This window comes from Corvus hawaiiensis, chromosome 3 (genome assembly GCF_020740725.1).
Source record: "Corvus hawaiiensis isolate bCorHaw1 chromosome 3, bCorHaw1.pri.cur, whole genome shotgun sequence".
Taxonomy (NCBI): domain Eukaryota; kingdom Metazoa; phylum Chordata; class Aves; order Passeriformes; family Corvidae; genus Corvus; species Corvus hawaiiensis.
Window position 1 is genome coordinate 69,968,279 of NC_063215.1, and position 27,839 is coordinate 69,996,117.

A 27,839-nucleotide genomic window follows, 5' to 3' on the forward strand; every position below is an offset into this window, starting at 1 on the left:
AATTTTAAAAAATTAATTTAAAAATTTAAAATTTAATTTTTAAAAAAGTAAATACTCATTTGAGAGCTTTTGAGATTTAAATATGTTTCAGTTGCTGAGTTAAGCTCTTTGATTGCAGAGGGGAGAAGGAAGGGGAAGCAAACCCTCCAATCCTGCTATCTCATTGCTCCTTCCATGTCATGACCAAAAGTGCAATCCTGTGAGAAACAGACCCACAGCTTCCCCATGCAACAGGGCCAGAGAATTGCACTGGAGCTACCAAAGGTGGCTGTGTCTCACCAGAACTGGATAATGCTAGGGCATTTGCAGGAAAATAAACTTTTGAGGCACCTTTTCAATACTGTTCTTATTAGGTTAACATCTGCTGAGTCCCAGAAATTAGCATTTTCCCTGTAAACAACGATGATCAGAGGAATACAGGAAAATCAAAATATTTAATAAAAATATTTAAGGAACCAAAACAAATCTAAAGTAGGTTTGAAACATTTTGAGAATATGAAAGGATAAATTTCACCTCAAATATATGCCAAATAGGTTCTGCAGATTTTCGCAGTAATTTTTACTTCCTGGAAAATATAGTAAATATAATTTATGTTATTACAGATGTGCAAATGTACTTCATACTTATCATGCATTATGCTGCCGTGCAGTGCTACCAATTTCATGGACTTGTCCTGAACAAGATTGAAACTGCTCCCTCTAAAACGAATGACTGTGGCAGGCATTAGAAGTCTCTCAAGACTAGCAAAAAGTAAACTCCCACTGTAATCATCCTTGATCAAAGTTATTAACAAAGCAAATCACTTTCTTTGGCATTAACCTAAATTTACAAGCCTTTGAAAATACTCTAGAATTTTATTTTAATTTAAAAATTAATCCCAACCATTCATCTTTACTCACCCGTAGCTGGGCTACTGTCCAGAATGTAGCACACTGCCAGGAAAATAATTTATCTTAAACAAGAAATTAAATGAGATTGACATACTGTATGTTAGTTTATTACCAGAATTAACTAAGAAAGAAAATAATCCTTACATATTTGTATATGTTAATACCTTCTCTAAAATATAATTTGATCTACGTGAGCTTGTAATATCAAATATTTGCTTTAAAAAATTTTTTTCTGTAGAAAGTGTAACTGAAAAAGATACAAAGAATCTTCCAATATGTCAAAAAACCAGACACACATTCTCACAATAAAGCTGTAGTGCAATGCTATGTCATGGTGGCAAAAACAGGGCTTGGAATAATTTAATTTATGTCAAAATGGAAAATAGCCTTTTGATTGTAATTTCCAAAATATTGGCTATGATCATTCCGAGGTTACTGAGAAACTGCTAATTTTCATAAAGCACTGAAAATCTCCCTCCTTTTTCTTGAAAATGATGCTTGAAAGTGTTGTCAAGAGGGATTCCTCAAATTGCAAATAATTTTTACAAAGGAAGGTCCTTAAGTTCCATCTGCTGAAGTCCCATATGTCTTGGAGTCCACCCAGGCAGGACATGTTGTCCTTTGTAGAATGCCATTGGTTTTAGTGTGATTATGTTAGTGAAACTAAGTAATAATAATAATAATAACTAGTATTATTAAAGCCAGTGTAGTTCAAACAACTTTGTTTTTCCTGTGAGAGTTAAGTCACGTTCCTGAATTATGATTAGGTTTTGTGACAAATAGAATTGGATCTCAATTCAGAAAATCTGGCTCTTGAAATGAACACAGCTAGTGGCTGAGCATGTGACATGCTTGTAATTATCTTCTCTTTTCTTACAGATATAATTTTGTAACTGACAGATTTTTCTTTCATTTTTTTTATTCTTTAGGCTTAATTTAATTTTGACAATGTAAGAAGCTTATAAGAATTTCAGATGTATAAAATATGAAGAATTAGTAATTTTTACTCAATGTAAGAAGCTTATAAGAATTTCAGATGTATAAAATATGAAGAATTAGTAATTTTTACTCATTTTCTTTAGTGAACTTCTGCTGATGGTTAGACTTAAAAGTATCTGTGACATATCAGACTTTTTCTTACAGTTAAATGCATATTAAAAAAAAAGAGAAATATGCTCAAAGGAGAGAAAGAATAAAATTTAGGAAGTGCCACAGTCACGTACAGTCTTAGGAAGGTTTGGACTCATACTAGAAGACAAAAAGTCAACTGCATCTATGTAGTGGCAACAGGATGTTGTTTGAGCATTGTAATTTTTTTTGTGTGCATTTCTCTCAAATGAGTTAAAAATGGAGGAGGACTGCAGAATATTGGTAAGTTATGGAGAACACAGTAAGTAACTGATAACACAACATGATTTTAAGAGCACTCGCCCATGTGATCTTTAAATGATACTAAGTTAGACTATTTTTTTGCATACTCAAAGCAAATTCTCAAATTCTGCTGCTGTGATGAAGGACAAGTTTTGAAAATGTAACATATTTTCAGTAGCCTTCCAGGTAAAGTCATGTGGTGCAAAGACAGTCTCCTAGGAAATTAGAGCAATCACAGGTGTTGGGGGAAGTCTTAATTAATTGCTCTCTTTAAAAGCGTAAGATACCTGTCTGCATAAGTGCTGCAGTTCTTCAGATAGTCATGACTGTTATCTATCCTGTGTTACAGTAAAATGAAGTAGCCATTTACTTTTGCTGCGTCAAAGCTGTTTCATTGTTATTCTCCAGCATTTTTAAGAAAGCACAAGACCTTCCTTATTAAATTTACTTGATAATCAGCTAACAAGTCAGTGTGAACAACACTTCCTTCCTTATGATACTTTCCTCTCGCTTAAACTGACAGAGACTTCTCTGTGTTCTCCTCTGCTTCTCTGTTCTGAACATGAGCCATTTCCCCTGGCTCATTTCCCTCTTCTCTCCCAAACTTGCAGTAACGCTAAAAAGTACATAGTGCACAAAAAGTAATTGCAATCATGTATCATGTTTTTCACATGTTGAAAATTTTCATATAATTTTCTCTTATGAGTCTATTGCTTACTTATTTTACATGCTTAGCTTCAAATTCCTCTATGAAAATTTGAGTAGTCCAGGAATTTTCTCTCTGATTTGTCTTTCTGTACCCTTTAGCATAGAGTGACTGTTTGGAAGGAGAACTGTACAGAGAATGCATTATATGTTTTCTTTGCCCAAATGCACAGGAAGGATTTCCTTGGCAGCAGCTTATTAGTAAGCAATTTGTGTTTGAGAAATACTGATCCCTGTTGCTTACCTGAACTCGGCTGGAGCACTGTGTGTGCTCAGCATCTCTGGAAATCCACTCATGACTATGAGTCAACAGCTTGGGGCAAAACTGGTAGCAGAGAAGCACTTTTGATACAAATTGTCATGTATAAATAAAAAATTATTTGTTAAAATTCATGCCATGAGACTTTATGAAGAATATGTAAATAGTTTCTGGAGAGCTCTGCCGTTCTATAATCTTAAATCTTGATTCTCAGTTCCCATTTTTTCAACAGCTGATGTCAGAGTGTGTCAGTAATGACTCCTGAAAGCAATTCTTTTAAATCCCTAATACAGATCCTTCAATTAAGGATCTGTCTCTCAAAATTTTCTGGATTTCTAGGTGTAGTAAGCAACAGACTTTTCCCACCAGAACTCACGTAGCATACTAAATTGTTGCTAAGACTGGGTTGTGACTCCTTAAGTGAATGACTTGCCTTTAGGAAGCTACATATACAGAATATATTGACTAAGACCTTGGTGGCAGGACTAAGTGAGGAATACAGTCTACCAAGAATAACAGCCTCTCAAGAAAAGTGTGGCTGGTGCCAGTGCTTGCTATGCGTAAAATTTGATCTGGGCAGAACCAAATCAAATGTGCTTTAGGAAAGACATTTACATTAGCAGAAAGGTGGAAGAGGTGACCTACAGTATTTTTTCCCGCTCTGAATTCATATACCATTATATTTCTCTGCAGAGATATATTATTTACTCATTAGAAGCTATCTCTGTCATGTAAATGATGAAAGTCTCACTTCAACAAGCATGGCCTGAATTTTGTTCTGATCCTTCCTAATTCTGACATTGACAAACCACTGCAATGAAGGCTCTTTAACCAGGAGGCATTCCCTGATAATGCTTTCCAGTCATCTCACCACTTCAGAGTTTCGTGCTTACCTGAAATATTCTTTCCAAAAAAGTGTAACTTATTCTCATAATATGAGGAGCATGGAAAATGTGTTAGGCTGACGCATTTGTATGCACACATAAGAAAGGGTAACTGATCCAGGCACATGTTTCTGCAGTACTGTTTTAAAAGCATTGATAATTGCATCTAGGTCCCCTATAAATAGAAATAAAATTTCTTATCAAAATTCTGAGATTCATAAACATAACTTGGAATTTTCTGAATTGCTTTCAAGTTACTATGTTTAGTAAACGAAATAGTTTTCACAGAATATCATGAGTTGGAAGGGAATCACAGGGATCCTTGAAGTCCAACTCCTGGCTCTGCACAGGACACCCCAAGAATCTCACCATGTGCCTGAGAGTATTGTCCAAATGCTGCTTAGATTCTGACAGTCTTGGTGCAGTGACCACTTCCCTGGGTAGGCTGTTCCAGTGCCCATCCACCCTCTAAGGGAAGAACCTTTTTCTAACAACCAACCTAAACCTCCCCTGACAGATCTTAAGGCCTTGTCACAGATCACTACAGAGAGTAGAGATCAGTGCCTGCCCCTCCTCTTCCCCTGACAAGGAAGCTGTGGACTGCAATGAGATCTCCCCTAAGTCTTCTCTTTTCTAGGCTGAAAAGCCAAGGGACCTCAGCGCCTCCACATATGACTTCCCCTCATCCCATTACCACGAGTGACCCAGATTAGAAAGGTGTGAAGGAAGCAATGTTGGTGTGCTGCTGATCACCATGGAATGTCCTCTCCAGCACCAGTGTCCCTGGAGCTGTGGGCTCTGCGGCCATTTGAATGTTAACCCTAATGGAATCGTGGTGCTGAGGCTGAGGTCCCCATCACCATGGGTAGCCCAGGTTAGAAGAGTGTGGAGGCAGCAATGCTGGCACTCCGACATGCTCTACTTCCCATGCCTCTTCAAGCCCTGTTGTCCCTGGAGATGACTCTGACTCTCTGAAAATGTAACCATAATGGCAAATTGAAAGCGTTATGATAATATCAAGAAACATGAAATAGTTCAATGGATGCAATTTTAAATTTTATTTGATGACTGGATATTCTTTGTCTGATCCTATAGCTCATGTAGCTTTGGTGACCTTTCTTCCATACTAATTTTTGTCACTCTGCAGGATTTTCCAGGGCCATCATCATCTGGGGACTTCTGTATGTTGAAGACAAATTTGTCTTTTTCTGGTTCTTGATCTCTTTGGTGCTTTGAAATTTGGTTTCTTTCTTGGCCTTGGTTTATGTAAGAAAGTCCTCTGCTCATGTAAATCTATAATCAAATTGCTTTCCTGAAATGTTATGGGAGAAAACAGGATCAAAGAGTAAAGAGTAGAGAAGAGGAGAAGTGTTTCATAAGTTAAGGTTTTGATGATTTGGCAGTTTAATATACATTAAACTGATCATGGTCTTCCTTCTAACTTAACGTTATTAACATTTATGAAAGAGTGTGGTTCTTTTATAGATACACAGGGCTCTGTGGTGACCCATTTGTCCACCCCAGAATTGTAATAATGTTTTTAAGACTAAGTGGAACTCAATAGCTGTTGCTAAGGGCAATTTTTTTTTTCTATTGACTAAAAGCAGAAGTGAACTAAAGATGGTATGAAATAGCCCTAGAAATCCTAACGTTTAAATAAGGGAATTAATTTCATGCTTTACATCCTGCAGTCATGTTTTGTGCTGATTGTCCTGTAATTCCCCATCTGAAGCAGGCACTTCAGGGGAGACCTGTCTGCCTGCAGGGCACTTTGAAACCCTTAGGCCTTACATTACTTGCTATTTTCTTTGCTCTTTAGATACAGACTAGGCTTGTACACACTGACTGTGAAAACATAATTTTGACTCGGGGAGTATGTAAATTTAACCTGGCCTCAGTGGAAATAATGAGCATTCACTGAAAGCACACCCACTGTCTGGGGTGAATCAAGCTGCGATACCCCTGGCACTGGGACAATTATGGAAGGAGCTCGTGTACATGGTAGTGGGTGTGTAGGTGCCATAGTCCATGGTCTTCAGAGGCCCAGTTAAACTTCCATTGAATTTAGCTGTGGCCTTTGCTCCACTGTGGCAAAAGGGAAGATTTACCCCTGTTTAGCAACAAAATAAAATTCCTCAGTGTAGGTTTTGGGTGAAAGTTCTATGTTTGGTTTTTTGGGGTCTTTTGAGTAAGCATGCATAATATAATGTGTACTCTGTCCAGTTTCTTGAGTCTAGAATGAAACCTGTCATAATCTCTATGATCTTATCTAAAGAAAAAATCTGTAGAGGTTTCTTAGACACTTTCAAGTACAAGTGAGCAGTCAAGAATAGGAAACAAAGGTATCTAACCATGAAAATGATTTTTTTGGGTGTAACAGTTTAAAAACTTGCAAGAGGGAAAACACAGACATCCTCTTTATGCAACTCTGGCTTTTCGGTCTCACTTGAAACTCTCAGATTGCCCACATTTTGTGAATGCCTGAACAGAATTTTCAAGAGCTAATAGACTGTATTTACTGCACAGCTACTGAAGTGTGTTTCAATACTGGTTTGTTGTTCAAATACCCATTTATAAACATCACTGACCATCTTTCATTATCAAATGTTACAAATTAATATGGCCTTTAAAATTATTGGCGAATCTGTTCTCTCATGATAATCAGTCACTTCTAAAGCATAAGCTATAGCATCTAATATATAATTCAGTTTAGTAGAGGCAATTATGTTGATTGCAAAATCCATCAGAATACACTGGCTCCAAAAATAAGAGTGTATAAGGCAGTCCATATTTAGTAAATTGAGGTTATTAATCAGACCCTGTTCCTTGCATATCATTCATCCCCATGGTGAGCATTTTTCAGCACCCTTGTCAGGGAGCGGCAAGAGCGGGCAGCTCTGCAAGGGAAGGTGAGCAAGAACTGAGGTTGGCAACAGTGCAGGCAGGAGCAAGGCAGCAGCATGGGTAGGCTACAGGGCTGGTTGGAGATCTATCTACAACACAGCTCAAGCCTGTGCCAGGGGGAGTAGCTGGGCTTGAGCACAATTTCAGGGCACAGGCCTCGGTGGAGGCCCTAGATGGGTGCAATCACAGCTCCCTGGTGTACTGAGGACCAGGACCTTTGCGGGATAGATAAATAGAGAACTATATATGGAAATAGAGGAGCTTTTAGTTGGAGACCCTTTCTGCAGGCTGTACTACTTATGAAGCTGTAAAAACACTGTCAACATGTGGGATTAGAAAGCAGACACTGTAATTTGCTGAAATTCTGGGAGATCCTGACTCTGCTTTGAGAGGGAAGGTGATTGACATCGTCCAAGTCAGGCTACTGGACACATGCAGTTACTTCATGCGGGATTTGGTGCAGAAAAGGAGTGGTGCCTGTGAAAGATGGGAGTATCCATACTTCAAATATCATTGTCCTAAAAGTCAGAATAACAAAACCTCAGTACGCTGTATCTTCAAATGATATGGCTTAAAATGAGGTTGATTTTCACATTCTTGCTACTGAATTTTTTACAGATAAGCCAAATAATATGATAGCAAGAGTACAAACTGGTGAACACAAATTCCTGAGCTGCTGCCAGCTTTTCATGGCAGTTAGCTCTTAAATAGAGGGTCGAACATGCACTTTTATAAGGATGGAATTGTTAGCACATAGCAATAGCAGTAAATTGAGTCAGAGTAGGAATGTCCTCCAGCACTGTTTTCTTCTACACTAGAGGATATGCTACACTTCCCACAATACTAAACCTTCCTTGAGCATATTCTGCCTTACCCACGGTGGCACATAGAATCATTTCTGACATAAAGAATCCAAGCCACAGGTGTTATAACCATTAGGCTCCTCTGAAGGGAAAGGAATCTGGATATTTCAGATGAAAAAAAAAAGGGTCTGAGGGATGAACATGATTTTTTGAGTCTTGGCCAAGTTATGCTCATAATGAAAACCAAACATCTTTATATGAACTGTTTACTATGGATTGGGAGCAAAGAGGGTCATTAAAAGAACCCTGCAGGGAAAATAACTGCAGTAGAGTTACACAGTGGAGACACAGTATTAAATTAATAAAGTGTCAAGCTGATTTGTCTCCTGGTGACCCAGTGGTTGTTTCTCCAGTATTGAAATCTCTGTTATCTGAAGATACTTTTTTTGATGAAACCTATCTTGACAGAAAGATGAGCAGGCAGCTACCTCTGAAACAACAATTTTTGTAGGAGGTAGCAGGAAATATAATCCCAAAATTTGCCCACAATGGGACTCAAGGAAGAGCTAAACTAACTAAAAGTGCCTGTACTGGGACTATGAGGATGTGGTTTAAAAGTCTTGATCCAGTGCAGGAACTGGGAGCTTGTTTTGTTTCTGTTCAAATGGTATTAGATTGGTAGACAAAATTTGACCCCTGGAATTCTCTGAACTGTCTACACATTTATATAAGATATGTATTTTATTGCTAATATTTACAAGGGTTTTTTGGGATTTTTTTTTTCTTGTTCGACAAAATAACCAATTTTGAAGGAAAAGAGGAAAATGCTTCACTGTAAAAAAAGCTAAATGAAAAAGACCATCTCTCCAAGAATCTCTTACCACTGTACTGATTGTGAATGCAACCTAGGTACAAAAGGTCCAAAATTCATCCCCTCATTTTTTTGTGACGTTTCAGCATGCATGCCAATGCATTAGTGTAAGTGTATAATTGTATTAAAATGCATGAAAGCTATAGAAGGTATCTGTCTGCTGTGTGTGACATGGGCATATATCTGTCTTTTTATATTTTGTAAACACAGAAACTGCTTTGGAACCAGAGGGTATATGGGGGTGCAGGGAATAGAGAAAGAGACCACGGCTTCTTATGAGAGTGGAAAGTGAAATATTCTAAAAGAAAATAGACCAAATAACACACACAAAAAGAGGAGGGCAAGAAAAGAAAAAAATTGCATTAAAATGTAGCTTCATTTTACATCACATAAGACCTTTAATTGCAGGTAGAAGTGCTTGTAATCAATTAAACTAAAAGAACATTCACTGGACTGGGTGTGCATGCATTTGCAGGTGACATGTCAGGAATAAATATTTCCATGGAATCTTAAATTATATTTGGATTGACTACCTTAATACTCAAAGCTATATCTAAAACGAGTGCCTCCTTCTTCCTAGTTAGGAAGAATTAAGTTCCTATGTGAAGTTATTTCACAGAGAGGCTTTGCTCCTGTAGCAGCAAGCTGGCAGTCAGGGAGCAGGAACATTCCTAAGCACAAGCAGTAATTATGGGCCCCTTTTGCTGCTTATAGAGACAACAGATAAGTTAAGGATTTCTTACCTACACTGATCAAAAGATACATCCATCTAACACATGAGCAGTGCTCTGAAGTAATGAAGTGGGTAAATATTGCACAATTAGGAATTGTGCTGCACTCATTGTCTCCCTGGTGGGGGAAACTGTATAATACTCAGAGTTGTTTCTGAAGTATTTGCTGCTAAATAAACTCTGTTGGAAATGAACTTCAGCATTTTATTATCAAAGATCCTGCTCTGTCTGAATGAAGTGCAGGCAGAACAGGTCTCCTGAAGGATTTTTGGATGTAGAAAATAAATGAAAGATTTTTTTTCTCATATCTAGTAGATGACACAATTTTTTTCATATTTTGGTCTCATATTATTTTCTGGTTTAAATATTGGTTATAGCAGACTAATCTGTATGAGACATGAATTTTATCTGGAATTATTTTTTAGCTAAAATCTTCTTAGGTTGAAAGTTTGTGTTTTCTAAAGATAGAGTAAAATAAATAAAACCATGTATTCATGTTCTTAAAAACCTGTTTGACTAATACAGCAGCAGCTCCTGCTAAAACTCTTGTGCATTATGGTTTATACACACACAGTTTGAAAAATGTTTTGCCATTTTTCTTTAATGTGCTAGTTCCCTGTCCATTAAAAACCCTGACCTCAAGTACCTCATGCATTTTACATATGATGTGTTGCATAAAGCAGATTTTATTATTATTTAATGAACCTCTGTATCTGATCCATCATTTCAGTTGCAATACTGGTAGGTAGCATTGATCCCATGTTTAAAGCTTTTTAGGAAAAGGGACACATCAAACCGAAAAAAGCTAGCTTTAAACCAGATATGAAGCCTTCATTTCTGATCTGCTGTGTTTGTGAGATAGTAGCAAATTCTGTGTTAATTTTTTCTTTTCCAGCTGTTTACCTCTGCAAGCGGACAATGCAAAACAAAGCCAGGCTAGAACTAGCAGACTATGAAGCTGTAAGTACCTGGCAAAAAGTAAATTTTTCTGCTGGGCCTAATGAGCCCGTGAAATAATGTTAAGCATGAGAACTACAGGCATTATATGTGAAAATTTATTAGTTATCCAGTTCTTCCAGCTTATGGGTCTAACACTGCTGAGTAGTTTTAAATGGTGTTTGCGAGACTATAGTGATGGCTAACTGGACAAATGTTGAGATTAGAGTCCATCTCTAATCTTACTCTGCTCAGATCACCATGTCAGGATCATAAATAACTTCACAAATCCCAGGTACACCATTAGTGTCTGGAAGCAGTTGTTCTCTACACCATTTAAGGTTTGAATGAAGGATCTCTGACAATATTTTCAAAACCTCTTGACAGATGTAGAAATATGAATCTCACTCTTTATAAGTGATGCTGACACTTGAGCCTTTTCCCATCAGCTAGATGAGAGGCAAAGAGGGTCAGACTACAGGCATTCCTACTCCCTGATGGTTGTGCTGTGCCTCAGGCAAGGTAAGATAATGGGGGCCAGGAAGAGCCTGAAAAAGAGGGAGTTTGATTAGCTGATGAGGATGGCATTCGATAAGGAGAGGGATGTCTTGAGTTCCAACTCTACCCCCAAAAAGTTCCTGAATTTTTCATGAACATGTCAACATAAAATTCTCAAACAGCCCTGGCTCTGAGCTGAGAGCTGTCCAGCTGTGCTGCTGTGACCTGATAGCAGGGTAGTCAGCCAGGCCTCTCAACACACCAAATACTCCAGCCACAGCACCATGCTGACATGCTGTATTGCTTCTTCTGGCACAAGCTTGTTTTTCAGTGTACTGCGCGGTGGGATATGCATAATTTTATACTTACATGCCTTAGAAAAGTCCCTTTCAGTGTACAATCCATGAGAGCCTTTACTGGTATTGGCAAGATCTCTAGAAAGTCTGCTCTTCTCTTTCTGTAGTCTTCATTTTCAGTGCGTATGGCACAGAGGTACATTTGCAATGCAAAGAAATATAGTAAAAACAACACATTTTTTGTTAAGAAGACTGCATACTACTTGCTGTTAAGCTGGGGAGAGATTGAAAAAGCTCTCTTGGAGACAGTGAAAATGTTCCAGCATCAATGGAAGAAAGAATTTTGCAAAGATTTTATAAATGTTCTTCCTGTTATTAGTAGGATAGATACATTTCCTGTACAGTATTGAAGAACTATAGTCTGCATTTTTAAAAATGAGGATAGCTGTGGAGGTTTGGCTATGCTACCAAAAATGGCAGCCAAAATTGTTCAGTGGAAACCATTTGCATGGATAACTGATGAGGAATTGTTGTGTGGATCATCCAGTATGGAGATAACTGCTGTTTTCTTTCATTATTACATACTTTCAAAACAAAGATGTTTCTTTGTACTATTTCAGAATTCCTAAGCCAGCACCCAATATATAAAAATGTTTCAGAAATCCCATGCTCTACTGAAGAATGCATCTACCCTTTTTATCAGAGTTTCAAAACTAAAATAGTCGAGGCATTCAAAAGTATTCCATCTCATTTGGTGTCAAAAAAAACTTTATATCAGATAAGTAAGGTCCACTTACACTGACACAAATATCGTGACTTGTATTACATCTCAGTGAGGGGGATGCGAGGGGAGGAGGGAAAGATAAAGCCAGAAGCTATTAAAGAGTAAATAACTTGTAACCTAACCCACTAAAATTGTGATGTATTTTCAGGAGAGTTTGGCCAGGCTACAGCGAGCATTTGCTCGGAAATGGGAGTTTATTTTTATGCAAGCTGAAGCACAAGCAAAGTAAGTTCCTTTGGAGATGAGCATTTTTCATTCTGCATGCTTTTTGAAGGGGGGGAAAGTGGTTGGACACTTTTTATGTTTAAAATTACTGTCATCAACACTGTTTCTTTTAAATATCCTATGACATTGACAGGGTTGACAAGAAGAGAGACAAGATAGAGAGGAAGATTCTTGACAGTCAGGAGCGGGCATTTTGGGATGTGCACCGTCCGGTGGTGAGTGCTGGTGGGGCTGCTGGCTCTGTGAGCAGGGCCACTGATAAATGTCAGCCATTGTGGAGCTTTGAGGTAGCCTGGCGACAAGTAAAAGAGCAGTAGGGTGAGGGGTTGGGGCTTGCTTCCCTTTTTTTAGGATCTAGAGTTTATATGAATCTGTTATTGTAGACTGCAGATGTGTGTGCATCCAATTCATGATTTTCAGTGAATAGATGTGTTGTGCGTGATTTCTTGAATCAGAAGGTACCTGTCTTTGACTATTATCATCTCAAAGTTTTCCTAAGGTATGAGTCATACAACCAAAATTATCAGCATAACTAAAAATACCCTTAAATAATTCTGACTTCTTTTTTTCAGTCTGCTTTTTTGCTTGCTAAGCCTTTCAACTTCACTCTAGTTTTGTTTCCAAGCTATTTTTGAAGTACACAAAGGTTAGATATCGGCTTTGAGCTGTGGGAGTCACACACTGTCTAAACAAGATTTATCTGAGTTCTTTGTCAAAGTCCATCTGAATCAAAACTTTAAAAAAGAAAGGTTCTTACATAGTCAACTACCTTGAGTGCTACAATTGTGAGACAGAATGTCAATTCTTACAATAATTCCAATTAAACTGTACTCTTTTTTTTGCTTTACTACAGAGCAGTATCGGTTTCCCTTACCTAGAGTTAAACTTTCATTTACCGTGCATCGGGTTTGGTATCATTACCAATGAAATCGTACACGGACTGTATCTTTTACTCTGACACTGGGATAAGCTACTTTTAGTGGGGGAAGTAAAATTAGATGATGATATGTGTAGAAGAGTAGAATGCAATGAGAAATTTTAAATAAAAAATAGTGAACTTGAACATGGTCAGCTTACATTTGTGACTGTGGAACTGAAGCCGTCATAGAAGAAAGGGATTTTTAGGTAGGATTTAGAATGTCAGGTAGAGAAAATCATTTCATGTTAAAGATTCCAACCACAGGCAATAGATGCAAGAAGACTGGGACATTATTGTCTAATCACTGATATAAAATAAGGAAGGAGAACAGAAAGAAATTTTCCATCTGATGTAGATTGGAGCTACATAGGGAATAGACACAAAGTATCTGCGGACCTGAGACCTGTGAAGGCGCAGAGAGCTTTTATATTTGCTGCAGAAATGGATGTAAAGGTTTTGAATCTGAGAATGAGATGTAATTTTCAGGTTTGGAAGAGATGAATTGTTGAAGCTTCAAGAGAGTTAAAGGGACCAGGACAAGAGGAAATTGAATCTGATTAAGAGCTTTGGCTGAACTGTGGATAAATCTGCCTGGTCCAGCAGATGTTTTTAATCTGGCTGTAAACATGCCTAGGAAATATCAGAGGCAAAAGACTGGCTTACAGTCAGCAATGTAGGCTCCTGGCTTTAGAAGATATAAATAGATGAATGGAGAGGTTCATACTTTGGCTAAACTGCTCCTCTCAAGAGTCATTGAAATAATATTTTTGAAAACATCTTTATGAATTTACTGTCACAGTAAAAGCCAGAAGCTTTTTTTGAAAAGAATAAAAGATAAAACACAAACAGACTGAAAAGAGGAAGGTGATGCTAGAGCTACTTACAATTTGTGGTGGCTTTTCAAGCCCCCAAAAGCCCTCCCAAAAACTTATAGAAATGCTACTGGAACTCTGGAGAGCTAAATTTTTTAAACTGTTTTTAAAGGTAATGTTTGGATGAGAATCTGTATATAATGCTTATTTTTAATTACAGTTTTTCACCTTTTGATGAAAGTTCAGAGGCTAGGGGTAGTGACAACATAGTTCGAAATCTACCCCAATGTAATTTTTTTTTTTACTGAAAATGAGTTTTGAGGATCAAATGTTTCATTATTTTTGTTTGGTTGGTTGATTGGTTTTAAGGTGAGTAAATAAATATTTTTTCAGGGTATTCTTGCAGGTGTCCTGGTCCTTAGTGGCTGTATTTGTTACCTACCCAGCTACAGTGCTGATACAGAAGCTTTGCATGTAAAATATAATCTATGAATATTACCTTTGCATTGTATTTCAACTTTAAGTTGATGAAAGGGGCAGAAGAGGGAAGCAAGCTGTCATTCCTAAAGGACAGTGCAGCAGGGCACTACAAGAATGGGAAGTATGAGAACAGCTGCATGGGCAGTGAAACCAGGAGAGTGGTGACGGAGAAAAAGAGCATGATTTGGGTATCAGAAATGTCACGTGACTCATAAGTTTAAAATAAAAGAAATGAACCAAGGTTTGACATGAAAGAGGATTTGGCTCAAAAAACACTGTTATAGTTCCCAAATCACAGTCAACCCTGAAGGTGATTACAGAAGTTCTAGAAGATTTGTGCCGCAGTGTGAGGGACAGAAATTCTTGAAAGTCATTATCATAGTTACTTTTGATTGGCTGGCCCATAATTTTTTCCTAGGTTTTTAGACTGAGATGATGCTTGGAGATGAACCAGAGAAATTGGATTTGGAAAGTTTTCTTCAAATAATCATCTATTCCTCAATTTTCTTCTGAGTCACAATTAAGAGAACAGCTTTGTTATCTCATGGTTTAGTTTCCATTCCAATATTTATTTAATTGCAGTTTCCCTGTGGGGATGGGGGTTTTTTTGGTGTTTTGGGGAGACTGAGGTTTGTTATGTTTATTTCAGGGTATGTGGAGTGCAGTCTTGTAATTTCTGTAAATCCCAGTTTCTGCTTTATGTAGAAAGATCTTGGCTTGCAGTTAAAAAGAGTATGGCTGAGCTTCAGCTTTAGACACTGCAGCCTGCAGAGACATTCCCAAACAAGTTTTAATTTTACTAGTTCAGATACCAGCCATAGTAAAACCACGGAAATTTGTGTCAGGGAGAGCTGTATAAACTCCCTTGCAATCCTGACATCAGGCCTAGGATAAAGTCCATGCCGTTATTTATAAGGTAGAGTCAGTATCTGGCATAGGTCTGAGATTAGTATTATTCACATATAGTGATGCATTTCTCTTTTTGATGGCAGAGTAAACATATTGTAAAAGTCTTTCTCTTCTTTCCACCTGCCTAGAAAGTGTATTATTTTCATAATTTTGAAACTTCTATTGATAACAGACTGTGGAAATAAGCAAAAATTGGTTAGGAGGATTAAGGTGTTAGTCAAAAACAATAACAAATCAAGCTAAATTGGGGAAATGAGTTACTTCCAGAGAAAGAAATTGAGAAGCTGCTTTTGTTCAAAAAGAAATGTCATGCTCCTTATTAAAGTCTTTGAAAGAGAACTTGTTTCAGCTTTCCTGAATTATCATCTCTTTTTAAACCCCATAATGTTACACTTGTTGAAAAGGGAAAAACAAGTACTAAAGCAGTAAATTCTCTGAAACATTCTCAAACCCACGCCAAATATAGTCAGAGCAAAGTAGCTGTAGCTTGCTGTAAAATTAACTCTTTTAGGTAACAAGCAAGATGGCTGATGTCTTGCTGTTACAAATGATTCACTTTTCTTCCTGAGTTACGCATTCATGCAATAAAAAAGGCCTTTTGGATACTTGCTGAGATTCAGATTAATTCAGAAGATAATGAGGGAAGTATCCTTTTCTTCTGTTATCCTTTTCTTCTGAAAGTCACCTGTATGCTTTGTAAACGTAATAAGTTAAAAAAATAATTCATTTTCTCCAATGCATCTCTGACCTTTGCCATCAGTCAGGGTGTTGGTTGTATTACAGTCACATTTAGCAGGTTTGCGTGCAGTTGTTTTTAAAATGAAGATGGGAAATGTGTAACATTCCTCTGTGCGTTCCTCTCCAAATTTTAAACACTGTCTATGGTTTAGTCATAGTGTGATTTGATAAAGCATGAGCATGAGTCAAAGTGTGAGCCAGTTCTTCCACTCTACCATTTATAACTTGGTTAAACCAAGTCCACAGTACTTCTCTTCCCATTGCCATTACTGGTTTGCTGAATAATGGTGATTATTTTGGTTCTTTGGGAAAAAAATTGATATAAAATATTGATAAGGGTCAGACTTGATGACCTTAAAGGTCTATTCCAACCTAGATGATTCTTTGATTTTATGAAAAACAACAGCAATATTTGCGTGATTTAATACAGGACAGCAAAGTATCTGGGGTGAGTATTTCTAGTAAGGACAGCAGTAATATAGGGTGGGTTTAAGATAATGTTGTTGTAAAATTCAGAAGTATGTATCATTTCTGGATTTGGGTGGTTCTTGCCATTCTTTCCTAGCACTAAACTAGGAAAACAGTGTTCTTCAAATGTTGCAGAATGGTTAGAGGATCAGGGACATGGATTATTGATAAAGGGAACAAATCAATAACAAAGCTGTACAAGCAAGAGCCTGCAAGTAAAGGCCTGCATGACAAAAAGCCTCCATGAGAAAATCCCTGCGTGAGAAACAGGCCTGAGAACAAAAAGGGAGTTTTAAGGAGGTACAGTCCTGTGCTGATAAGATATACTGACCATGAGAAGGGAGGAAGATTTTTGATCTCTCAAGTCAAAACATAAATAATAGAAGCTTGCCAAATGTAGTCTTTTATCTAACCCAATTATGTAGAAGTAAGAATGTGCTTTTGTAAGCTTAAACCAATCAAGAACTGACAAGCGTATATACTGATACTATATAAGTGCCTCTGTATTGCCAATAAACGAAGTTTGCTTTATCAATCACATGGATTGTCTGCATGGCTTCCCCCACCCGGAAGTCGGCATTTGGCGCCCGAGCAGAGACTGGGACTTCGTTTTCTTGACTAAGGTGGGAGACCGACGTGGCACCGATAAGCGGCGATCGGGGGGCAAAAGATCAGCAGCTGCAAGCAAGCGTCTGATCCGTGCCTGGACTGACCTAACAAGAGGGGTCCGTTGTATTGGCTGACAAGGGCAAACCTGGGAAAAGGCTGCACAAATCCTGTCGACAGGGATTGCGGTAAGACGCAGATGTGGTAGGACGCAGATATAGAAACAGAGGTGACCCTTGATTTATTTTTATGCTTTTTAGAAAAGCGGGGAGTTAAAGAAGTAAACCTTTGTAAGGAACTAGATGATCCAAGATCGTTCAAAAAGAAAGCTGAAGAAGCAAAAGCTCTCGGATTAATCTGGAGAGCAGTAACTGACACTCTCGCAGAGATGAAAATAGAGAGGACAGTGGCCGCAGCCGCCATAGAGGCTTTAGAGAGTGGCAGTGCTGGCTGTGGCAGCTCCGGGAAAGAAACAGACAGGGGTCTTACGGAGCGGCGGCTAGAGACTGGAGCGGAGTCCAGGGTAGCACGGTCCTTCGGGCTGGCCGCGAGAAAACCGATTAATGGCACAGCAGCACCTGTCTGCTCACTGCAGGAGTTGCTGGACTCAGCAGGGCAGGATGTTATCCTTCCGACGTCTGAGAGAGGAATGGCCACAAACGTGGGAGCAGAGCCTCCCGACCCAGGGGGCGGGGCACAGGCGGGCCAAGGAGACACAGGCAGTCCTGGTGTCCGGCCGAAAGCGGCAGAGCAACGGAGTGGTCCTAAATCCCAGCCAAAAGCGGCAGAGAGCAACCCCCCCCGCTGAACAGTGAAACGTCCGGCTGCGAAGCAGCTTCTGTGGTTTTGTCGCCTGCAGAGCCAGAGCCAGCCGGGGTTGCTGGGGGTCAGCCCCAAGAGGGGGAGAAGCACCAAGAAATGATACAAGAAGTAATCAAAAAGCTTGCTGACTTATCTACACGAAGTATTTTGCAGTCTATCTTTACAGCAGATGTTCTGTGTCCGAATGATTGCATCAGCATCGCACAGTTGTTATTAACCCCTTCACAGTTCCTGCTCTGGGAACGAACGTGGAAACAGCTAGCACAAGAAGAAATGAGCCAACATCAAAGTGACACACAAGACCCACTGTATGCACTCCAAGCTGACATGCTAACTGGAAGCAGAGCTTACGGGGCGACAGTAACACAGCTGACCATGCCCATAGTCGTTCATCAGTTGTTACAGACTTTTGCCCACAAAGCCTTGTTGTCAGCAGCCTTAAAGGATGCAACTGAGCTCTCTGAAGAGCTCCAAGAGCAAATGTTCCAAACACTTGCATTTGAAAATGCTAATAGGCAAACTAAGACAATTCTTGCCATGCTGCCCCAAGGAGCAGGTGTAGATGAGATGCTCGTACGTGCTACCTGTGCAAAACAGTCATCTCAAACAGCTGCTTTTACTGCAATGCTGCAGAATGTCCTGCAACAACAGGGACAAGTCATCACCGCAGCACTGACCAGAGGGGTGCCCAGCAAGTGGTGCCATGCTATGCATACAAGACCCCGAAGCGAGAAGGTGCAGTCAGCATCAGCTCCTGAGGAAAGTGACACCACTACTTCAACAGCTGGAACTCTGGGACCTCCGTCCCGAGAAGCCTTGGGAGAGGCTGCAGACGTGCCTGAGTGAAGGAGCTGAGGACTTGCCAGATCCACCACTCTCCGTAGCAGAAGAAATAGCGAGACCCTAGGGCGAATGTAACAGCTGCCCTGGGTGGTTGCTAGTGACTCGTGGTGGGTGTCAGGGAACTCTCTCCAAAGGCAAAACTAAGAAGGAGAATTGCATAAATTTTTTGGTATATCATCAAACACAGAAATAGAGTAGGGAATTAGTTTTTTGACTGTCTTGAGACAAAAGCATTAGCAGACATTTTCAATCAGCTGTCTGCCCATTTAGATCGAATGAAAGCAGTCAATTTGGCTAGCATTTATGTTTTTACCTGGTGCTTCAGCAGCCAGGGCTTACGCTATTTTGCATAAACTTGCTTGCTGGGAGAAGGATAAGTTAAACATAACTTCGCAAATGCTTGATGAGTTAAGCGTAGATGTTACTAGTGTTAGACATACAATATTACAAAATTAAGTAGTCATTGATTTTCTACTATTAGCTCACAGCCACGGCTGTGAAAAGTTCCAAAGTATGTGCTGTAATCTTTCTGACCATTCTGTTCTAATTCACAAGCAGATAAGTGAGTTACATCAATTAACCACCCAATTACAGAAAGAAGATGGTCTTAGCTTAGAACGATGGTTAAAGTCACTAGGTTTAGGACCATGGCTAGTTTCACTTGTGCAGCATTTGATTACTTTAAGACTAGTAATATTATTAATAATAGTGTGCTTACCTTGCCTATGCCAAGGCTTGCAAAAGATGATATACAAAGTTACTACATCTGTAGCCAATCAAATATTGCCTTTACAAAAAGAAAAAAGGGGAATTGTTGCAGAATGGTTAGAGGATCAGGCACATGGATTATTGATAAAGGGAACAAATCAATAACAGAGCTGTACAAGCAAGAGCCTGCAAGTAAAGGCCTGCATGACAAAAAGCCTCCATGAGAAAATCCCTGCGTGAGAAACAGGCCTGAGAACAAAAAGGGAGTTTTAAGGAGGTACAGTCCTGTGCTGATAAGGTGTACTGACCATGAGAAGGGAGGAAGATTTTTGATCTCTCAAGTCAAAACATAAATAATAGAAGCTTGCCAAATGTAGTCTTTTATCTAACCCAATTATGTAGAAGTAAGAATGTGCTTTTGTAAGTTTAAACCAATCAAGAACTGACAAGCGTATATACTGATACTATATAAGTGCCTCTGTATTGCCAATAAACGAAGTTTGCTTTATCAATCACATGGATTGTCTGCATGGCTTCCCCCGCCCGGAAGTCGGCATTCAAATATTTTAAACTTTGTCACACATCCCACACCTTTTGCTTCTCTCTCTTTTTATGACATTCTATGTCCATTAATTTAATTTTCTCTGTTTATATTTTTAAATTGTATTTTATGTGATCTGAACATGACCCTTCACATTTGACCTATATGCAAAATGCATATTGGTTAGTGGAACTTTATGAGATGTTGAAGGCCAGGCAGTGGGTTCTTTTGAATTTTAATGATTTTTTCATTATTTCATCATTTCATCATTTTCAAGATCAGCCTCAGAGACTTGTCAAAACACTGAATTTACCTTGGATAAGATGGTGCACACCTGCATTTCACACTCACTGCTAGACTTTCCTGGGCCAGTCACTTGTTTACCCGGAGAACACTTCTCTCTGCTTTATAATAACATTTTCAGAAAATTTTTAAACATTTTCAGATAGCAATTGTGAATCATGCCATCCAACTTCTCTAGTGATATATATACACATAATTTTCATGTGTTCTTTTGCACTTGTTTGACCATATGTCCTTACAAGGGAGTTACCTCTACAGCAGGCAGGGAATGCAGCCAAACCAGCAATTGTCGCTCTCAGATAATTGCCCTTCTGGTAATGAAACAAAACTTTGTACAAAATTTTAATTACAAAAAATGGTTATAATATTTATGATCCATAACTGCTTGTAGTTGAGGCACATACTTATAAACCTTCTAGCTGGCCTGCTTAGACCTTTGTGGAAGATTTTGTACTGACATTACTTAGCATTTTTATTTAGTCTAGTACTTGAGTAAAGGTGGGGCAGATAGGGAAACAGAAGCCAAGTTTCTTGCAACAGTGCAACAAAAAAAATTTTTGGAAGTTAAAACTGAGACATCCAAGTTGTGAAATAGTTCATTGATGAGATGGTGGAAGGACACAGAAAAATGATATGACAATATGGTTTTGAGTAAGACCCAGTTCTGTGTGAAACTAGGAAAATAACCTGAAGAAGTAAGTATAAGGAACTTTTTTTAATAAGTGCAACGTTTATGCATTGATCTTTGTAGCTGTGGGAATTAGATTTGCTGCTTTAAGCCAAAGCATTTTGTCAAGGATCTTCTTATAAGTCAAAAGGCATATAATCAGTTTCTAAATGTCACCTATATTTGCCATCGGCATTTTCAGAGATGTGCTAGACTTTTTTGTTGCCACTTCTTTTCAAGTGAATAACCTAAATTTCTTTTGTATGAAATTTGTAAAACAGCAGTTTCCTGCTTTTTGGGGTAAAAAAATCCAGAAAGAAATTAAATTTAGCCAGTTTCCTTGTGCAACAGTGTCACAAATACTGGAATCTTCACATAATCAAAAATGATTTTAATATATCCTTAAGTAAAATGAATACTACTGAAACACCACTTGAAAAATTTCAATGGATCTAATTTCTGTGCAACAATTTCTGGTTCTGAAAACCAGTCACTGCAAACGTGAAATGCTATATCATAAATGAAAACTAATTCGAAATTAAATCAACTTGCAAAAAGAATTAAGCAGAGAACTTCAATGCAGTAGTATTTTCTTTGGTACAGCTTCTTGTTTAATTTCATATGACTTGTCTCAAGATTAAATTCTAATATCCTTTTTTAATGTATTTTGCATATTATGTGATTCTGTGACACACAGACTACTAATTTTTTTTAAAAAAAACAATGATTAGATCTCATTCTCTTAAGGTGGCAGCCTGACTTTCAACAAGATCTGTCCTTAATCAACAAAGTATGTGAGAACATGAGGATCCCTGTCATGGTCCAAGATGTTCTATCTTCTACGGAGTCATTTTATTCTTTCATTTATTAGTATTATATTCCTTGAAAATTTCTCTGTGTCTCTCTTTCTACTGTTTCAAACAGGTCTTTCATTTGCACAGCCAGTGGAATTCCTTGTGTTTCTGATACTACTCAGGGAAAAGATCTAAACTCTAGTTTGAGAAGACAAATAAGTATAAAGTGGAAATTGATGCAATGTAGGTTTCTTTATTTTGGAAAGACATTAAAAATCTTTGAAATTTTAAGTGATCCTAAAGTCTATGCTTAAAGTGAGACTTCCCAGCTCTTAGTTTGAAAATTTTCTGAGTTTTTCCTTGCTGCAAACATAATTAAAGTTTGATCAAACTAATTGATCAAATGTCTCTCCTTTGTCTGATGGTGTTCAAACCTCCATTGTCTTGTCAGAACAAGAGAAACAACTCATAGTTGAACTTTTATCCATTAATTGCAGACCTTTCCATGTTTTGATTAGGTCCATTGCAGAACAACAGTGGAACTGTTATTTTGGTATTAGTCAGTGATGTTCAAATCAATCCTTGAATAAAGGATATATTGATTTTACTCACTGGTCCAACAGCAAGTTTTCTGTCCTCCATGTGGGGCTCTCCATAGTATGTTTAACTTAGGCATAAATGCAAAATTCATTATTTCTCCATCAATATCTTTCTAGTGTATGACACAATAAGGTTTATTGCTCATTCATTTTAGTTTAAAAAAGAAGTCTGTAACTTTTTATTATTTATCTCTGTTCTTTAATGAGTCAAAATGGAATTAGCTATTGAGGACATGTATTGAGCATTTAAATTCATTCTATGCTATCTGCATAATTCTCTACTAAAACCTTCAACAGAAGAGAACACTTAATCCTAACAATGTTTTTATTAATTCTTATGAATTAAGACAATCCTTTCCTTTGAAGGAAGCAGCTCAATAAGATTTTACATTGAACATTCTGTGGCCTGAAATATCAGTCCAATAAACGAATACGAAAGGATGAAAAGCTTTTATTTACTTAATCAAAAGCCAGTAGGTTTTACATTATTATCAACTGATAGCTGGTTGTAGTGGTTAAGCTGTGTACAACTAATTTGTTTCCATTATACTACTTGACTGTAGATCACTATTTTCAGGTATATTTGCAGCATATTGACAGATGTATCGCATGTTTTAAAAATGGATTTGTATTAAGAAACACAAAGACATTTGAGGTTAGCCTATGCAAGTCCAGTTCCAAGTTGTATTCACTTACTTCAGTGTCAGACTGAATCCATACATTGCAATTATTTACCTTGAGTTCCAAAAATATAGTATTTAGAAGCATAACATATCTCATCTCATATCATCTCATGATGAAAAGACTGTGGATATTGAAAATATCGAATGAGTCAGTAGAACAAGCAGGTTTTAATAACTTTTCCCTGATTATCTGCCAAATTTATGAGGCCTCTAGAAATGAAATATGAATTGTGCTTGTGTAGACTCTATACTTGAGAACAATCTTGGGATTTGCTTCCTAAAAATTATGTTTCAAAGGTGGTAATTGAAAGGTTACATCTGCTTCTCAGAGGAGGTAATTTCTAACAGACAAGAGTCCATAGGAAGAGCTAGGTGCTAATTTTAGAAGCTTGGTCTGGAGTTGTAGAGAGGTGTAGTCTTGATAGGAGTTCTTTCCAAAGTAGTCATCAAACTTATGTACTTATTACAATTTACATTTGCGGTTGCCATGGCCACTGGACTGTATTCTGAATATTAGTCTCTCTGTGTTTGCTTCTTATTAGAACTATAATGCAAGTGGGACTTCCATAAAAGCGCTGTGACTTAACAGCAGGTATTGAAAGTCCAGTCACAGTGCTTGTTTGTCAGTCTAAACAACTGAATCAAAAAGGCGTGTTTTCAGAGAGGTGGTTGTGCTAAAATTTATTGTGCAGAAGCTTGGAATATGGTACTACTACAAGTAGCATATAATATGATAATTTCATATTTTATACTACTGTACATGTGTATGAAACTCTAAGTACTGTAAAATTATATACTACAGTCGTTAAGTAGCTAGACCCATCCAATTTAGTTTATAGTTTGTAGTTATGGGATTATGCTACATAATGAAAAAAAAAAAAAATCCACCCCTTGTGTCCTAGTACTTAAACTCAGCATAGTATTTTTCCTCTGTCTTCAGATTTACTGGGGATCTTGTTACTAGAGGTGTTGTCAAGTCCCAGTGTTCACACACTTGATTTCTCACAGTTATTTTCACAGAACTGCTGAATCAAATGGGAATAGTAATTAAAACAAACACCTTTAGGGAGGCTCATAAAGTTCGTAAGAGTGTTTCAGATTAGGTACACCTAGCTGATTGTAAATTAACCCCATGATTAGGTTCTGCAGTTTTACATAACAGTATCTTTTTCTCACCGAAAGGAAGTGGTTCCTGTAGCCCAGTTCCCGTGATCACTGATTTGTCTTTGCTGCCTTGGGGGGCATAACAGAGGCTGGTGAGATGTCCCCTAGAAGCACTAGCAGTACACAATCCTACATATTTGCAGTTTCTGGCAGCTATGGCTTCTGGGTTTATTTTTTTCATCACTTAGTTGAGGTTCATTGATCTCTAATTATAAAGTGAGCTACATTTAAAAAAACACATTTTCTGAAATTTGTATCTGAGTTTGCAATTTTGCTGTCCTTTGACTGGACCTTAAGACAACAGCTGCTTTTCCAAATCCTGTTAAAGGCCTGACCACTTGTACTCATTATGTTTGGACTGTTCCTCCGAGATGTCCTATTGCACCAGCAAAGTTATTAATAGTGCAGCTCTTCTGCTGGAAAAGCCTCTTTATTCGTTGACCCTGAAGTGTGTAAAATGAGGTAAAATCCCAAAATACCCTGATAATCATTACCTAAACCTCAACTTTTCCCTGTAAGCCTTAGTGGGTTCTGCACACTTGAATAACTTCCATCTCAGTGAAATGAAAAATTGGTGCATTGCAGGAGAATGTAGCCTTATGAGAGCCTCAGTTTTAGCCATTACTGACAACTTACTCAATATAGGATTTTAATGTCTCCTTTGATGCTAGACTACGTATGAGAAAAATAATCTTTCCCATATAACCAGAGTCAAATTGGGTATTTTTCCAGCTAGCATCTCCTTTGATTTTTTCCAGCTGAGTGCCACTGGATTTTTTTTTTTTTGCCTCGTTTCTTTATTTTGTAATCTTCCGTTTCTTTTTTATAATCTTCTCCCGTTGATTTTTAACTATACACTGTTCAGATAGCTGTACAAGTGAACTGGAATAGAAAACCTACAAATAAAAATGAACTCTGCTCTTCTTCTTATCACTCACTGCCTAATTAGCTTCTTTTCTCTACTTTAGAAAGTGAGTGATATGAATAGTTACTGTTGAGGGTTAGAAGACTCCTAGAAAAATGACAGGAATAGTAGCAATGACAGAAATAGCAGAATAGATGGTTGCAAGCTTACTTTTTTTGTTAAAATCTTCTATTTCACATAATGTAAAAGACAGATTTCAATCTCTGATTTTTCTTATGTTTGTGTGCCTGACTTAATCTTTTCAAGTGAAAGAGAAGACCTGTCATGTTTGCACCCAGGTCCATAATTTAAATTTAAAGTCTTTAAATTCTGAGAGCCTGGAGATCTTGAAATTTAGTATTTTGCAATTACACTTAGCAGGTTAGCTCATGCCTGCAAAACAAATAAAATCTATTTCAAAGTGTATTGACACTGAAATGCAATGAAATTTCATAAGGTATGTGATCAATCTACCTAAATATTTACTGCTTTAATGAACTCTGAATTTATGGGTGTGCATATTGAAATGAGGTAATTATTTTAAATAGTGCCTATGTATTTTTAGCCAAAGAGACACTGAAATTACATTTCCTTAAATCAACCTGAGGTTTGTTTGTATGAGTTGAGCACGAACCACAGGCTGCTACAGGGCAGGGGCAGAAGCAAGGAAGCACATACCAGTCTTGTTTCCACTCTGATGTTTTGGGGTGGGGAAGGCAGAGAGATGAATTTCACACCAATGTGAATACTTGATTGGAGTGGTCTGTAAAGTGGATAATTTGAATTTCACTCCCTGCAGCTTGTGAAGTGTAGGTTGCACCACAGAAGTATAGGCTGAGAGGGGCCTCTGGAGGTCTTCTAGTCTAACCTCTTGCTCAAACCAGTGCTAACTTCTAAGGTGAATCAGATTGTCCAGGCACTTGGGTTAAACAAGCTTTGAAAATCACCAAGGATGGACATTCCATAGCCTCTCTTACTTTTACTGTGAAGTATATTTCTTTATAGGTGACTGGAAATTCCTTTACTGCAATTTCAGATTACTGTCTCCTGTCCTCCCACAGTGCACCCTTGGAAAAGGTCTATCTCTCTAAGCCCCCCTGTAGGCACAAAAGACAATGGTTAGCTCTCCCCTTTGGCAAGCATAAAAAAAGTCTGTTCCTCCAGTGGATTTTCCCATTTGGAATATATTTCTTGTGTTGTTTGTGGGGCCCAAAAGTAGTCTTGGTGTTCCAGAAGTTTCCTTGTGATGCTGAGTAGAAAGAAATAAACACTTTGCCTGCTGGCTAAGCTATTGCTAGTGCAGCTGGGTATGTGGTTTGTCTGCATTGCTGCAAAGAGATACTGCTGACTCATGTTCAGCTTCTCCTTCAGATCATTTCCTACAGAGCAGCAATACAGACAGACAGTTCCCAGCCTATCGGAATGCACGAGCTTATTCGCTCCCACATACAGGGGTATATTTGTCTCAGATACAAGAAAACTTCTGGTTATTTTGGCTTAAGTAGATGCACAGTTAAATTGCCCTTTTCTTTGGGAAAGAAAAAAAAAAAGACATCAAAACTTCAGCTGACCTAATTATGAATATTAATTTACTCTCTGTTGAGCATTTTTCACTGTTTTGAATTACAAGCACATCATAGCAAAAAGATTTTTATACAAAAGAGGCTTTGACAGCAGTTGATTTGGGCTATGTGGCCAGGCAATAAAAAGGACACTTGGAGTGTGCAACTTTGTACAGCAAGCAGACTAAAAATACTCCATAATCTGCACTACTTGGATGGAAATATACCATGGCTCAGGCATGCCATTTTATGTAATTCTTCCAAAGAGTTGTTACAGGTTTCATAAAATTAATACACTGTAGCACTATTACAAGGGTTTAATTAATTAATTCACTGTTGCCACAGTTATCAGGAAAAGAACATTAATATCAAGTGGGTTTTTTTAACTCAACATACTCTCAGATGGTTGCTTCAAATGCTGGCGAAAGCCAGATCAAGGCATGTACGTTCTGGTACCTCCTCTGCTTGCAGACAAGACTTCTTCCTTCCTTTGTGTTTCTTAGCAGAATCCTGGTATGCAACCTCCTACAGCAGCAGTAGAAAGTGGTGCTGCTTGGGTTTCATACTAATGTTGTTATCCAATAACTGAAGTAGGGGTTAAAATTCCTCTATATGTGGGTTTTTTATGTTCTTTGTCTGTATCCATTTACATCAACAGTGAATTTATCATGACTGGATTGATATGTCCTTTAATGTAAATTAATACAAAGGCATTTGTACTTTGAGAAAAGGACATGCTAATGGATGAAAAAAACTAAGTGAATGTATGACAGTTTTTCACCCAGATATTTAAAAATTGATGAGGACCAAATTCTGCCCTGGTTGTGATCTTGCTGTATGATAATTTCAACAAGGTCACAAGGCTTTCCTCTGTGTGTGTTGAGGGGAAATTGTTTTCACACAGAATATTACTCCTGAAAGAAATAAGCATTCTATTTACACATATAGAAGAGTTCTCAAGTCTTCCAGGAAATCTGTTTGAAAACTATTTACAGTATTAGTATGCAAATTACATACCACACACTAAATGGGAATCTTGCAGCAGAGCACTCTGAGAGGCATCTCACTATTTGAACTATGGTAGTCCAGTTAAAAAAACAACACAAAAAAAGAAAACACAGCTGGATATAATTGTATTCAAACACATACTTATTATGTT

At 37.9% G+C, this 27,839-nt stretch overlaps 1 protein-coding gene across 11 annotated transcripts in view; it reads left to right on the top strand.

Moving 5' to 3' along the window:
• Nucleotides 1-27,839, top strand: part of RGS7 (regulator of G protein signaling 7) — a 242,621-nt gene that overhangs the window by 169,679 nt on the left and 45,103 nt on the right. For all 11 annotated transcript variants that reach the window (XR_007202118.1, XR_007202119.1, XM_048296464.1 and 8 more), the window contains exons 7-9: nucleotides 10,315-10,379; nucleotides 12,082-12,158; nucleotides 12,292-12,373. Coding sequence is in view for 9 of the 11 variants with exons in the window: in XM_048296464.1 (XP_048152421.1) it covers nucleotides 10,315-10,379; nucleotides 12,082-12,158; nucleotides 12,292-12,373 (224 nt within the window). In the remaining 2 variants the exon portion in view is untranslated. The remainder of the gene's footprint in view (nucleotides 1-10,314; nucleotides 10,380-12,081; nucleotides 12,159-12,291; nucleotides 12,374-27,839) is intronic.